Source organism: Schistocerca nitens, chromosome 9 (assembly GCF_023898315.1).
Source record: "Schistocerca nitens isolate TAMUIC-IGC-003100 chromosome 9, iqSchNite1.1, whole genome shotgun sequence".
Taxonomy (NCBI): domain Eukaryota; kingdom Metazoa; phylum Arthropoda; class Insecta; order Orthoptera; family Acrididae; genus Schistocerca; species Schistocerca nitens.
In genome coordinates this window covers 61703385-61720024 of record NC_064622.1, presented here as the reverse complement: position 1 = coordinate 61720024, position 16640 = coordinate 61703385, and the positions used below count along the sequence as shown (strand labels likewise).

Here is a 16640-nt window from a genome sequence, read left to right as displayed (position 1 = left end):
AAAATCATTTATAATTAAAACAGTTTGTTATGCAGGGCACAGGCCAAATGCATAAAAGAGAGCTCATTAAAAAAGAAATTGCTTCATATTAGTTTTACACACATTATTGCAATGTAATTCACTTATATGATACAATTGTATTACTCAGATTGTAAAATGGCCTTTCCAGTATGTTGGGAAGAAAGAGTAACACTTTTTTCACTAATTAAGTTATAGAGTATTCTTTTCAAGTGAATCAAGCTCCAAGTTAAATGTATTTCAGCCTTTCAGTTTGTTATAAATATCTAATCCCATATACTGTCCTATCTGCAAATGAAGTTTTAAATAGTCTAAATTGAACATTAGAAAGTCCAGGTTGGAGTATCAACAATTATGAAAAGAATAGATTGCTACTCACTGTAAAGATGACACATTGAGCTGCAGAGTGGTTCAACAGAAAGACTGTTATACAAGGAGTTTTTGACCAAAGCCTTCTTCATAATGGAAACACGCACACATTCACACGAGCAAGCACCTCTCACACGCACATGACACTGTCCCTGGCTGCTCTGGCAGGCCTGTGTCAAATGGAAGCAGCAACCTGTAATAAATAGTCTGTGAGAAGTTTGACATCTCCTCAAAGTCACATGCTATAATTATGCTTGAAATAACATTTTCCAGTGTGCAATAGTTGTTAAGCAAGAAAATATAAACTTCTAAATGTACACAGGAGGAATTTTTGATATTTTTAAATGCTGGTCATAATAAATCTCTTTGCTAGACAAGACAGGCTTGTGGTCATCTTTAGCAGCCTTGTGGTGTTAGATGAATGTTTCCAGACAATTATCCTGTATCAAATAACTGAAGTTAAGTAACTGTGATAGTCTATATGTGGCTTCCAATTTAAAATTTTGTCCATTTGAGACTTAAAAACTTCATATGGCTTGCTTCTGCCATATGCTGACCAATTAAGGTTACTTTTATTATATTTTTTCATAAAATATTCACTGGTTTGAGCTGAAGGTTGTCTTTCTGACCTATGACATGTGCACCCCCCCCCCCCCCTCTCCTCCCCTCCAATGCACTACAGTAAGCACAAGTCAATCAGGTCCAATAAACCATGCTGGACTTTTTGAGGACCCTCTGTCCTTTGCTGCATCCATGCAATGAAAAGACTTCTTTGACTGCTGCCATATGGCATAGAATCAACTCAGTCAGTGATGAACTTCATCTGATGTAATTAATGTCTACATTCAACTGTATCCCTGCCCCATACCAAGTTATCTGCAGATAACTTTCCAATTTCTAAACCCAGTTTCTTCCCAAGATCTATTACCAATAAGGCCACCCTCACAATTGTAGAAAGAATTGTTGTACATTACTTCTAAACAGAACATGGCCTGATCACTTTTTCTGCAGCCAAGGCTCCACCATTGTCAGTAAGGGCTGTAAGTGGTGGGGCACTCTGCTGAGGTAAATCCACTTACAGGCCATGTTGCAGTGATCTTATTTCAGAATTACATGACCTCCACTCATTTCTCAAACACACACACACACACACACACACACACACAACATTGTTGTCTGCCAGTGTTGCAGCTCGACTGTGTCAAGTAGTAATGTTAGGGAAAAAGGGGGGCAGGATGGGGGCTGGAGTGAAAGGAGATAGAAGAAGAAAATTTCTCTCTGGAATTTATCTGCTTTCTCACTGCTCCAATCCCCAGACGTGCTCTTATTATATGCTTCCTAAGATCCAAAACACAATCACCCATGTTAGCACACTGATCACCAGTGCCCAAGGTCTTGTCATCTCTCCCAACACTCAACCCACAACTCCTTCCTGGTAACCATAACCAACTACATCCTTTACCATTCCTACTTTGAAGATATCACAAGGAGATCTACATCACTGCCACCACATCACACTTAGAGGGAACCATTCTATGAAATTCTGTTCCTGGGCCATCTTTAGGATCTTTGGCAACCACCCACAGTTTTAACACATTCATGTGCTTCAGACTCCCTGATGATCTGAGCCCATGGCAGAAAATCCCTATTATCATTCCTCCAGAACCTCAAAATCTTCTCTCTCATTCGTTTTCCTTCTCCTCAGGTCAACAAGCCACCTTCCCGAATGATGACCTCGACTCACTCGTAGCTCCACAAGCATCTTTGTTCACATCAAACTTAATAATTACCAGTCACTTCCCTTCTTCAACAGTTACCAATCGTTTTGCTTCAAGAACTCCCTCTCACTGTGCCTGCCCACCCATGAGCACTACATCAAGAGAGTCAAGAAACCCTTCTCCCAGTATGCTGAAGGTTTTGCTAAGGCCTTCACAAATTGAAACTACCATTTCATCTAAGACCAGTAACAGTTCTCTTGTGTTCTATCTCTACACACATCCAATACTCCTTGCACTTTGTGCTGACTGGCCACTGAGGGTGGTACCTTCCTCAGTCAATATCACTTGGGACTGGAACAACAGAATCTCATTCTCCTCCAAGACTTTTACTACCTTTTGTAATCCTCTGGAATAAGAAACCTCTGCACTACCCAGCTCCTTCTAAACTAATATTCCATTGCCTGCCAGATCAGTGCATTCTAGAAATTTCATGGGTGGAGACACTGTAACTTATTGTTTATTCCTGCAACCCCTGTGGCCATACCACCTCTAAACTTTAGCCTCCACCAGCATATCACATGATCTTTTGTAATCCTCTCCCTTCTTGTTCATCTCTTTTTTAACCTTCCACAACCTAACCCTCTCTCTTTCCTGTGGAAAGAACTATTAGATCTAAATTCATGGAAATGTGTAACTTTTACTTCTAAAGGTATCAGTAGCACTACACATCTTACCTCCTAAGGTAAGTATCCACAAGAAATTATGTCTAATTATAATACAAGTCATTATTTGCATATGACACTTCTTCAGCTTATTTTATTAATGTTTCTAGGTTGATAACACTGGTGGTCCAAGAATAGGCACAGTGAGAATTTTCATGGCACCAAAGTTTGATGAGAGGGGACTTCCAATGTTGCTACGTGATCAAAGAACTCTCTTCATTGAAATTGATAAATTCTTTGTCCAGTGTAAGTCTCTCTACTACTTTTATGGAAATTTTCATGGAATATGCTTCATATTTGTTGAACATTATTGATACTATTATTTATTTTTTGTGGTTATACTTTTCTACACAAAATCTTCCCCTTATCTAAATTTCTTTGAAATTAATACTGGGGCAGAGACAGCAGTGAGTAATAATAAGACAACATTATTGACTGATCTGAAGTAATTCATGTCTCACTCATTAAACTGTCAACAGTCAGTAATTAACAGTGGAATGAAGTATAGTCTGCCATTATTGTTTCTCTAGATACTCCATGAGAACTTTGATTAAATAGAGTTCATTAATCATGTTCAGTTCATTAATCATGTTCAGCAGTATTCCTGCTACATAACTTTGTTCAGCAGATCAAAAGTTCAGTTTCCAAACAACATTGTATATTACTGGCTCTAGTCTAAATAGTGTTAACACTTTACCCTCAGTCATAATACACCAAAAGATGAGGCTAGTGTAAACAGAGACTGAAGGCAGTACAACCCGCATTACATAAAAGTATTGTACGTGACAAACCCACAGACAGATGAGACAAATAATAATAATAAGTGCCATAAATAAATAAAAAATAAAAATCAGTACCTGTAAATTGGGGTAGTGTGCATGATTGATGAAAAAAAGATGTGAGAATTCAAAGAAAATAAATTATAGGTATAGAACGTAAAAGATGTGAAAGTCAGATTAATATAACAGGAAAACAGGACCTGTACTTAATATACACGCAGTAAGCTATTGCAATATGTGTAATTTATGTACATTAAACATAGAAAGGTAAATCAAAATTAACCCATAGGTACTCAAACAACTCATATTGATATATATTTTTTGTGTCACTGCTCTTTTTTTAGATCAAGTTATATGCAAAGGTACACCATATTTTATAGATGTTAATACACAATGGTCTACAAGACACACCTTAATTTTTAACCATTTTTTTAATAACATTTTTACCATTTTTATTATTAGACTGCAAAGTCAGACTAAAAAGAAATTCATAGTTTATAAAACCGAACTGATCTTTAAAATCTCTGGAAATCATCATCTGAACTTTCTTTTGCTTCTTCTTCCTCTTTGTCTTTATCATTGTCCTGTTCTTGTATAAAATGGTCTTCACTGCCATGGAAAACGTTACTTATGGCGCATTGCATGAATGATCTAACAATAATGTCTTCTCTCACTCTTGATCATGACTGTTTTATCCACTGATACATTTATTTGATTGTAGGTCATTTCAAAGCTCTCTTCAGCATGAATTCCTGTTGGGTTTCATCTGCTGTCTATTTGTTCCATTCCCGCCGTCTGCACTCTTTAAATGGTTTATTTACTGAGAGGTAGCAAATGTGAAGTAAGTCCTGGCAGAATAACAGTAAGCTCTGTATTTCCCTGTCTCAATTTCTCTTTCACAGAATTTTTGAAATGACTACTAAGCTGATCTAGCACAAGAAGAGATCTTTTCTTCAATAAAGCACCTTTCATTACCTCTGACACTGTTAATCCATAATTTCATACCAGCCTTGTCCATCCAACCCTTATCATGTACTTGAGCAACAACACCTGGCAGTATTTCAGAAGGTTTTGGGGTTGTTTTGTGCTTGAAAATTATGACTGTATTAAGTTTAGTACCATCAGCACAACATGTAAAGACAATAGTGTAGTGTATTTTTTCATACCCACTTGTTTTTATAATTACAGTTTTAGTGTCTTTCATGGCAACAGTTCTGTTACTTGGCACAGCAAATATCAGGGGAGATCTGTTCATATTTACCATTGGGCTTAGTTCCAAACTGGTTTTCTTTCGATGTTGAATAATAAAGCACTGGATAGATAATATTTTCTCTTCATACTCTTGTGGCATTTTCTGAAGTATTTTGGTTTTGGTTTGCATGCTAATTCCATGATGCTTCATTATCTCTGGAGCTCGGCAGACACACGTGTATGAAGCTCTTGCTAAGTTAAGTGATTAATATTGAAATAAGAGCTAATTTAGTTAATATTACATTTTAGACTATATCTAAAAACAAAGATGATGTGACTTACCAAATGGAAGTGCTGGCAGGTCGACAGACACACAAACAAACACAAACATACACACAAAATTCAAGCTTTCGCAACAAACTGTTGCCTCATCAGGAAAGAGGGAAGGAGAGGGAAAGACGAAAGGATGTGGGTTTTAAGGGAGAGGGTAAGGAGTCATTCCAATCCCAGGAGCGGAAAGACTTACCTTAGGCGGAAAAAAGGACGGGTATACACTCGCACACACACACACATATCCATCCACACATATACAGACACAAGCAGACATATTTAGGTCTTTAAATATGTCTGCTTGTGTCCGTATATGTGTGGATGGATATGTGTGTGTGTGCGAGTGTATACCCGTCCTTTTTTCCGCCTAAGGTAAGTCTTTCCGCTCCTGGGATTGGAATGACTCCTTACCCTCTCCCTTAAAACCCACATCCTTTCGTCTTTCCCTCTCCTTCCCTCTTTTCTATGAGGTAACAGTTTGTTGCGAAAGCTTGAATTTTGTGTGTATGTTTGTGTTTGTTTGTGTGTCTGTCGATCTGCCAGCACTTTCATTTGGTAAGTCACATCATCTTTGTTTTTAGATATTTTTTTCCTACGTTGAATGTTTCCCTCTGTTATAATTACATTTTAGACTAGCGTATAACCATCTTCTCTAGGTGTATATACTTCTTCTCTAGGCTATCTATTGAAGGTTTCGCTCTTCTGAACAAATTTAGATTGAAAAGGAAGTATTTCATAAAAGGCCGGTAGTTGCTAGTTATGTTTACGTTTTTTAGGTGTAAATTTCACGCAAGTGTAGATTTTTGTTTTGACTAGCGTCATTGCTTCAAAGTCAAATTAATTCACTTTGGTCATACAGAGTTTAGGTAGTTAAAACTTTTGGAAGTAAGTTTAAAATTTGTTTACATTAGTGTTTATTTACGGATTAGTAGGCTACGAAACTGCTGTGGTCTTCTGCCAACTTATTCTCTGCTTTTGTGTTAAGCTTGCCTATCAAACCATGTGTGACAAATTTCGTGGTTGCCGTAGAAATTTGAAAGACGGTGTTTTCTGTGTAGACTGTAAGTTATGGTTTCATTGGGGCAGATGTAGTGGTGAGGAAATGAGGGTAGAAAATGAGGCTCTTCCATGGCAATGTAGATTATGTAGAAAGGACAGAAAAATCGCTGAACAGGAGGCAAAAATTTCTGCCCTTAAGGCTGAATTAGAAAATGTGAACTTGGAATTATGTAGGTTAAGGGAGGAAAAAGATTCTGGGAACTGGGAAAAGGCAGCAAGCAAAGGGCGAAAAAGGGAAACACTTGAAAAAACTCCAGAAATTCAATTAGTAAATCAGTTTGGCTTGCTATTTGAAGTGGAAAATGGGCCTCATCCAGATGTAGTTGAAAGTAGGTTGAAGCAGAATATTAGCTTAAAGAAAAAAAGACAGGTCAGGAACAAACCAGAATAGGAAAAGAAGAATTCTGCTTATAGGTAGCAGTCATGGGAGGGGTGTGGGCTAGCTGCTTCAGGAGAAATTAGGTGCAGGGTACCAGATCACAAGTTTTGTGAAACCAAGTGCTAGCCTTAGCCAGGTAACAGAAAACTTAGGTCAGCTATGCAGGGACTTTGAGAAGGAAGATCAGGTAATTATAGTTGGGGGAGCAGGAAACAGCCTGGCTATGAATCCAAGATACAGTATTAGGAGTGACTTGGATAAAATAGGAGCAGAAACTGAGCACATAAATGTGGGGTTTGTGGAGGTCTTTCAGCACCATGATCAGCCCTGGGTAAACACTGCTGTAAGGCATGTTAACACTGAGCAGAACAGGATGCTCCAGACACTGGCAAAATCTCACATAAGTGTTGTTCCAGTATATGCTATTGGTAGGTGGGGATACACTACACATGGCCTGCACCTGAATAGGATGGGGAAAAATAAGTTAGCTTCTTTATTAGCAGAAACTGTAAGGGGATCCACAGTCACACAAGGAGTGATCCCTGTGGTTAATGGGTCCAGGCAGACAGGTTTTTTAGGTTAAAGCCAAAGTCCAGACAGATGACAATCAAGATAAATAGAATAAAAGAAACTTCATGTACAATAAATAGGGGTAAAGCTAAGGGCAGTATCAACTTACTTCATCAAAATATCAGGGAAATAAAAAATAAAGCAGATGAGCTATTAGTGTGTTTATATGATCTCAAAGATGAGAATGAGATTGATATACTCTGTCTGTCTGAACACCAAGTAACTGTGGGCATGGATAGTGTCAGTATAAGTGGGTATAATTTAGCATCTTACACTTGTAGATCTTGGATCAATAAAGGAGGAGTTGCCATTTTCATAAAACAAGGGTATAAATGCAAAACTCTGGAAGTAAGCAAATTTTGTGTTGATCAGCACATTGAGGTTTGTGCATGTGAACTTCAGCTAGGTAATGTAGTACTGATATTAGTAACAGTGTACATGTCCCCATTAGGAGACTGGGAGCTGTTCATAAAAAAAGTTTGACTCCTTATTGTGCTGTCTTTCAGACAAAAAGGAGAAGTTATTAATCTGTGGCGATTTCAATGTAAACTTTCTAAGTAATCCTGATAGGAAAAGTGAACTAGAAGTGTTATTAACAATATATAACTTAGAATCAGTGATCAATATCCCTACACATATAGCTCAAGACGTAGCACGTTAACAGATAATGTATTTGTACAGAAAGAGGATGTAGAACAAACATATGCTTTCCCTGTGGGAAATGGATTGTCAGACCATGATGCATAACTGATTAACTTACAAAACCTAACAGGATGTACAGTTCAGAAACCTTTAAGTAAAAGTGTGAGGTCACTCAACCGGGTATTGATAGAGCACTTCAGAGAAAGCTTAAGAAACGTTAATTGGGGAGATGTATATAATGAGCCAAATGCTAATGACAAATGAAACATATTTCTCAATACATTTATATCCCTCTTTGAACATTGGTTCCCAAAGAGAATTAGTAAATGTAACACCACACACTTTTCAAGAAACCTTGGATTACTAAAGGTATTAAAGTGCCTTCAGAAAGAAAAAGAAAACTGTATGAGACAGCAAGAACTAGTAAAGATCCAGAAGTAGTTTTACGCTATAAAAATTATTGTAACATACTGAGAAATGTTGTAAGGTAATCAAGAAATATGTAGGTTAGAGAAGAGTACACAAGTAGATAATGTATTTAACAACCATTTATTAAGTGCAGGAGAAAAAATTGGTGAGAACAGTTTAAAAGAAAAGTCAGGCAATGCATGGAAGAGTCTGTTTTGAAAAACTTCAGTAAGATTAAGTTTCACCTTATAACCTCTTGTGAAATAAATGAAATTATTAAATCTGTGAAAAGTAAATGTTCTGTTGGAGTAGATGATGTCTCTTAAGATATTAAAACAATGTGGAGCAGTTACAGTTGATGTTCTGAGTCACATATGTAATGCATCTCTGACTCAAGGTATTTTCCCAGACAGGTTAAAATATGCCATTGTCAGGCCTCTCTACAAAAGGGAGGACACCACAGATGTCAATAATTATCGGCCAGTATCCTTGCTTATAGCATTTTCAAGAATCTTTGAGAAAATAATGTACTCAAGAGTGGTTAGCCATCTCAACAGTAATGGGATACTTGGTAAAGCAGAGTTTGGATTTCAAAAATGCTGTTCCACTGAGACTGCAATATACAATTTCACTGTCCACATAATAGAGACTTTAAGTAGTAAAATGTCACCAATAGGAATTTTCTGTGACTTGTCCAAAGCATTTGATTGTGTGAACCATGACATTATGTTACAGAAATTACAATTCTATGGTATAAATGAAATAGTATATGAGTAGTTTAAGTCATACCTACAGAACAGGAAGCAAAAAGTTTCCTTATATGAGTCAAACGATTTAAATGAGTTTTCCACTTCATCTAACTGGGGTGAAATTACATTAGGTGTTCCACAGGGTTCAGTCATGGGTCCCCTTCTGATCTTGATATATGTGAATGACCTCCCTCCCTCTCTGAAACAGGAAGCTGAAGTGATACTGTTTACTGATGATACAAGGATCTATATTAATCCAGTAAAAGAAACTCCAATTGAAAATGATACAAATAAGGCCTTTGGAAAAGTCATTAATTGGTTTTCTGCAAATGGGCTTGCCCTAAACTTTGAAAAAAACACAGTACATCCTGGGAAAAGTCATTAATTGGTTTTCTGCAAATGGGCTTGCCCTAAACTTTGAAAAAAACACAGTACATCCAATTTTCTGCTGCAAAAGGTACAGTTCCTTCAATAAATATAACACAACCACAGAATCAGTAACCAGGGTGGGAGCATACTAAGTTTTTGGGTGTACAGATAGATGAGAATCTTCAGAGTAATTGCCAATTTTGAGGATATAGAAATTAGTAAGCTAACATACTTTGCATACTTTCACTCTCTGATGTCATACCGAATAATGTTTTGGGGTAACTCAACATTTAGACAGAAAGTATTCACTGCTTAAAAGAAAGTGGTTAGAATAATGTGAGGTGCATAGTCGCACATCTTGTAGGCATCTATTTAAAAGATTGGGAATTCTTACAGCAGCCTCACAGTACATTTACTCACAAATGAAATTTGTTCTCAACAACATGGACCAGTTTAAAAACAACAGTGACATTCATGATTATAATACCAGAAAAAAGAAGGACTTACACTATCCTTTACTCAACCTATCTGTGGCTCAGAAAGGGGTAAAATATGCTGCTATAAAAATTTTTGACAAATTACCAGATGAAATAAAATGTCTGACAGACATCAGTAATAGCTTCAAAAATAAATTGAAATCTTATCTCCTTGACAACCTCTATACCATAGATGAATTCCTGAATAGGAATAAATAAATCTATAATTTAAGGGAATGGGGTAAATAATAGAAATATCTTGTTTCATATGTGCATTCCTTGTGCGCTTGACACATTCCACATCATAATGGCTACCGTACCATGCGACTGATCAATTGAACACGCAACCAACTAACTAACTAATTCATAAACCTGTAACACCAACCAAAACAACACTTACAGTCTGTTAAGTTCCACTGTAGTGCTAGCTTACGGGCATGTATTTGAATCATTCTTGAATCCATTTCAATATGACACTTTCCAGTTTTTACAATGAAAAATCCAGGATCGAAAATAACAGTATAATGAGAAGGATAGTTGCTACTCACCACCTCATCCCTGTATGCTCCCACAAGCAGCACTTTAAATGTAGATAAAAATTTGAGCTGGCAGGCACATATTGAATACCTGGCAAACAAACTGAGTGGCTTTGCATTTGCAGTGCAAATATTATCAACTGCAACTGACATGGACACACGAAAAGTATCATATACAAGCTATTTCGAATCCATTATTAGTTATGATATTGCTTTTTCGGGTAGAAAAAAATCATTCATAATATGTGCACTGCAAATCTCAAAGAACCATGTTGACCATTATTTAGAAAACTTAAAATATTAACTCTGCCATCCTTATACATATATGAGATTATTATATTTTTGTACACCAGACGTGAATTATTGGAGGGAAACCATTTTGTCCTTTCACATGATACTAGAAACAAAGAAAATTTTATGCCCCCCACCCACCGCCTCAGACTGTATGCCCAGGGACCTCATACATGGGAATGAAAATGTGTAATAAATTAAAAGGGAACAAGTTGATGCACACTGAAGTGTTAGTATTCAGTGGATGAATTCATGCAGGACAAACTGGAAATTTGAGCTGGATACAATGTGTTACACATTCCAAGAAATATCCTTATAGTGTTATGATTTATTATACTGCTATTATTTATTCATGTAAAAATCACTGTAACTGTTTTATAAATTTTTGACATTTCTCCTGTACACAAACCAAATGGATTGCATATGTATGTCATGAGATGAATAAAACACAATTCACACATTTCACATTTACCATCCCCCGCACCTACCCTGCATCCCTTCCCCTCCCACACCAGCCTCCTTCCTACCCCCACTACCCAGTTGCATCTCCCAACATGTGCTGCTGCTCGCAGTGTGGCTTCAGCAGCCAGAGACTGCAGTCGTGTGTGTGAGTTGCATTTGCTTGTGTGTGTGTGTGTGTGTGTGTGTGTGTGTGTGTGTGTGTGTGTGTGTGTTCTAGCTCTGACAAAGTCCTTGTTGGCCAAAAGCTTATTTTCTGACAGTCATTTTGCTGTGCCTATCTGCAACTCAGCATTTCCACTATGTGGTGAGTAGCAACTTTCTAGTTTTGACCATTTTGCATTCAATTTTTTCAGTTCTTCTTTACTAGCCAACCAATCATAAATGGTTTTTTCTTTTAGTGCAGGGCTGACATGCCGATTGGGTGTTCTGTTTCCATGTTCTTCTGGGTATGCAGTTACTTTCAGTTTATAGCCCACATTATATGAATATCTATTATTTTCTTCCATTATGAAACTCACTGCTAATAAAACTATGATACTGTTACTGATAATACAAATCACTTTCAATTCAAGTTGACTGGCACTGTCAAGTGCAGTGACACATTATAGACATGACAGTGTTCTGGGTTTGTGTTGGCAGGGTCTGAGAGAGACAATGTTAGCAAGCTTATGATTCTCCCACAACTAACGTTCGTCACATCTGCACTGCTGCTGCCAGTTGAATTCAATGTTGCCAGATAGAAATAGGTTACCCAAGGCATCAAATATGTGGCCATTTCGAAGACTGGCAGGAATTTTAAATCAGACTCTGGAAATTTTCATATTAATTTTGAGCATAGGATGCACCTGAATTTTTGAGGCAATTTTTCGAAGAAAAATGTGTGTCTTATAGTCTGTAAGATAAGGTAAACAAGACATGTTGACTAAATTTGCCATTTCTTTCAATTGTTGTCTTCAGTTACATTTCAAAGTAACATATGACAGTAAAATAGACAATAGATCATTTTTAGCTAAAAAAATAGAAGAACTGGTACTAAAAATAAGGTAATAATAAGAAAAATAGGCTTCAGTTAATTGTTGACCACTCAGTAAATAATGTATTGCACTGCACTTTATAATTCATAGCTATGCATATTGAAAGTGCTGAAGGTAAAATTACATTATAAATTACCTAGGAGTGTAAAATGTATTGGCCTAATAAGTCACCCTATCAACTGTGTGTCCAAGGATGCCCCCACCCAACTTAAAGCTTCAATTTTACTGTGAATTGTCCATACTCTTAGACATTTTACATATTCTCCTGCATGCCTAGCTGGAAGAATGGTCCTTGGAAAATGTATTTGACAACAAGCTGCTAAACCAACAGCATATGGAATTGGGGCTATACAGTCTCATCCTAAGGTGTAGGTGAAGATTTTCTACCATTATGTAGCCATTTAACATCCTTCAAGTGGTCCACAAATTTTCTCAATTCGTTTCTGTGTATGAAAGGTAGTACAATTTTCTGATGTCACTTTATCTGAAGAACATTTTCACCTCTTACAAGGGGAGGCCACCAATTGTGAAATTCAGATTCGATTCATACTGCACATAATAAAAGCTCATGGCCAGAGGTGTAATGTGGCAAAGCACCAAGATGCACTTCTCAGCCGTTGTCAAGAAAATCGACAGTTAAAAGTAACCGTTGCGGTGAAATGCTCTCTACGATTAATAATTTTCTACAGCGTTGTGGCGCAGCGGTAAGCATTAGGGTTCGTAATCCGAAGGTTGCCGGATCGAATCTCGCGCCATGCAACTTTTTTAATTATTAGTTTTTTGTCTATTAATGAATTGCTTATGCATCTTGGTGAAGGCGGATCGCTCTCCAATTGTACCACTTCCATTTTTCCGTTTGTTTAACAGGGTGTACCAAAGCTCTCACGTCCGCACTGATTATATATATATAATTTCTGGTAATCAGTTGCAACAATTACGCATATAATAAGTTGTTGAAAGTTGTTTGTCGTGGAAAAACTGGCGACTTCAAACATCATTATGTTTTCCGCAAGCAAAGTTGTATTTCACAAATGTTATTAATAGGCTTCATAATGTTAACCACGTATAGTTAACGGAAGACGTAGAAATGATATTCCGAAACAAATACGTATAGCGTAAGTCAAACGTTCAAATTAGAATAGAGACCCCACGAACACAAATTTGCTGTGGTAGGTATGAAATATAAACTCTGTTACTCGCTCGTTACACTTGAAGGACAGATGTTGAATGGGCCGAAACGAGCCACCGCATAACAGCATAGTTGCCTGCTAACTTCGAAAGAAGGTAGATGCGGTCCGTAACGCAACTTCTAACATCGTCGAAAATCAGTGCGGACGTTAGAGCTTTGGTACACTCTGTTAAACAAACGGAAAAATGGAGGCGGTACAATTGGAGAGCGATCCGCCTTCACCAACGTGCATAAGCAATTCATTAATGTTTGAATTACAAAAAAGTAATAATAAAAAAAAAATTGCGTGGCACGAGATTCGATCAGGCGACCTTCGGATTACGAACCCGAGCACTTACCGCTGCGCCAGGATGCTGTAGAAAAATATTAATCGTAGAGAGTATTTCACCACAACGGTTTCTTTTAATTGTCGATTTTCTCGACAACGGCTGAGAAGTGCATCTTGGTGCTTTGCCACATTACACCTCTGGCCATGAGCTTTTATTATGTGCAGTATGAATCGAATCTGAATTTCACAATTGGTGGCCTCCCCTTGTTAGATGTGTTCCATTAACTATGAATGATTGAGTCACATGGACCCTCTTAGTATGCTGGGTCCGACTGCTCAACCAAGCACCCAATCCACTGGGAGCATTTGTGAAATTTAGTGGGTTTGATTTTGATTCCATAAGACACAAGGGAAATAGTTAATCCAGGCAGAGGCCTACACAGCATACATGTGGGTTGGGGTGGATAGTGCAAGGATTGCCTGACATCTGTTTTGCCTCAACAGTCATGCACCCCAATGGTCTGCATGTCATTTAGGGGACTGAACAGTCCTGATTGGTTACAGGTCCTGCAAATGTGGGATTCCTGAGCTGGGAGCTGGTAACTGCTACCACTTCTCTTATACTGTAAATTCTGAGCCTGCTTCAGTGATTACTACTGGGCATATTATTGGAGTATTGGGTGTCTTGAAGAGCAATGATCTTGGCTCAGACCAGAGGATGGTATAAACATCCATCTTTTAAAAATGCAAATCATAATGAAAGATACCTCAAACCAAAAAAATGCTATCAGATACAGATAGATAAAGCATGACACTGGCTGAACAGAAACATGAAAGTGTGTGAACTCAAAAAAGACAGTAGCCATTTTGTGTATGAATTCTTGCAGACTTTCTTGGATCACTGCGCAATTTGCACGGTGGAACTTCCTCTTGTGTGAACTGACAGTAAACAGTTCTGCAAAAATAATATTTCATGGTATGTATTCATGTATGTTTGTCTCCTAGTAGCAGTTTTTTTTTCTGTTGCAGTGAATAGTGGCCGTAATGTCATACAACGCCGTTCTGATGAGTCTTCAGTGACAATACCATTTGAGCGGACATTCCGCAATCTTACTGGAGTAGGATCATCACCACTAGAGCAGCAATACACATATTGTGGTTGTGGATGGCCACAACACATGCTGATACCCAAGGGTCAGCCAGAAGGATTCCCTGTTGAGTTCTTTGTTATGGTATCAGATGGCAGTCAGGACAGGGTAAGTCCACTTGAGTTCTTACTCCAGTTTGCAATATATGTGAAAAATTGCTTTAAACTACAAGGCAAACTCCAAATTATACACAATAACTTCTTTGCTTTACATTAGATTACAGGGAATAAATAAGTCTTGTTAAAATAAAAACAGTCTTACATCATATAGAAACAGAACAGAAACTAAACGAGTAAGAAACAGGAACAGAAATGCAATCAGCGCCTGGAAAATATGTTGTTAAACGTAAGATTTAAGTCACAAAATCTGAGCATACTATTATTCTATAAAATCTTACTGTTTTGCAGCAGCCAAACAAAAAAAAAATTCTGTTTGTTTATGGTCCGTAATGAGAAAATGAAATTATGTTTGGTAATCATGAGAACATATTATATCATTACTAAATAATATAATTTAATTTTTGTCTGGAAAATCTGTCAATAGGTGGAGCAGCCTGATCCAGATGTTGGTTGTCGTGCGGCTCATAGTTACTGTGGTCTGCACAATCGTTTGTACCCAGATAGACGTAACATGGGATATCCATTTGACCGGTTGCCACGTGATGGTGTAAACACTCTGCGTGAATTCCTGACACCAAACATGGCCACAATTGACGTGAGGATACGGCACATTGAGACTGTTGTCGCTCCTCAACCTGGAAATCGTCCTGGGATCCCCCCAAATTTTGGATGATGAAAATGAACATTTCTCTCATACTACTGTATTAAACTTGCAGAGAGACATGGTGTTTTTGCAGAATTATACTACAGTTAGTTTTCACAGAAAATTATAATACTCTTAAGACATATATGTCAATGGATCACCATGAGGTAGGCTCAAGGAGAGGGGTGATAACTAGTAAAACTTCCAGAGAAAACCTTTTTGTAGTGCTAAAATCCCCCCCCCCCCCCTCCCAAATACATACACACTGACATTACCCCATGACCCACTGGTCTGGATTTGGGAGCAGGAGTTGAATAGGGGTGGATATGGGGCATTGCTTGGTTTGGTCTGACAGAGGAATACCACCTTGGGAATGGTGAGAAGGACAGTGTTGTCAACTACTCTGTGCCTCTTTTACTAGATTCATAGTGATTTATCCTTGGATATATATTATAACTGCATATTTCCATTGTAAGTTATGTGAAACTCAACACAATCTTGACATTGCATTTACAGTGTTTCATTACTCATTGTTTGTATGGTTTTGGTGAATTTTGTTTGTTTGACTTCCTTTTGTATCTGTTATGAAAGAAATAATTTATTAAAAATACATATCAAGAAAACATTATAAAGATATATCTTATATTTTTGGGCTCCTGAAATTAAAGAAAGAACCCACTACATAATTTGTGGGAACCTTTTTTAACCTTCCTACAGATTAGCCTACTATGTTTAAAAAAGAAAAAAACGCTGAAGTGATTCTGAGATAAAGTTGGATCTCGTGTTTGCATTAATATAACTCTAAAAAATCAGTTAAGATGGTGAAGATTCGTTTTGTGTAATGCAGGGGTGAATAATTCATAACTAAAAGCAATCTAATTAAAACAAACCACAGAAGCTACACGTCTACTGACTATAAGCCCACAAACTGATGCAGCCCTTTGACAGGCATCTTAACTTTTACATTCTTGTACATATATAAAACTACACTGCTGGTCACCGTAAATGCAGCACCCTGAAGGAAGCATCCGAATCAAGTGAAATTTACACCATGGGTTTGCAGCGATGAGATACGCAACTGATTAGAATTTCAGTGCAGACGCACATCACGCGCGCCTGTGGCGCCACCTCATACCGCCATTTAAGGCTTGGCGATTTCGACGAGTGTACG

The 16640-nt window shown here is 37.6% G+C and overlaps 1 protein-coding gene across 1 annotated transcript in view; it reads left to right on the top strand.

The window, feature by feature from the left end:
* LOC126203473 (phenoloxidase 2-like) overlaps window positions 1-15646 on the top strand; it is an 81786-nt gene extending 66140 nt beyond the window's left edge. The window contains exons 10-12 of the mRNA XM_049937791.1: window positions 2938-3073; window positions 14589-14815; window positions 15251-15646. Coding sequence (XP_049793748.1) covers window positions 2938-3073; window positions 14589-14815; window positions 15251-15499 — 612 coding nt within the window. The 3' untranslated portion in view covers window positions 15500-15646. The remainder of the gene's footprint in view (window positions 1-2937; window positions 3074-14588; window positions 14816-15250) is intronic.
* The last annotated feature ends 994 nt before the right edge of the window (window positions 15647-16640 follow it).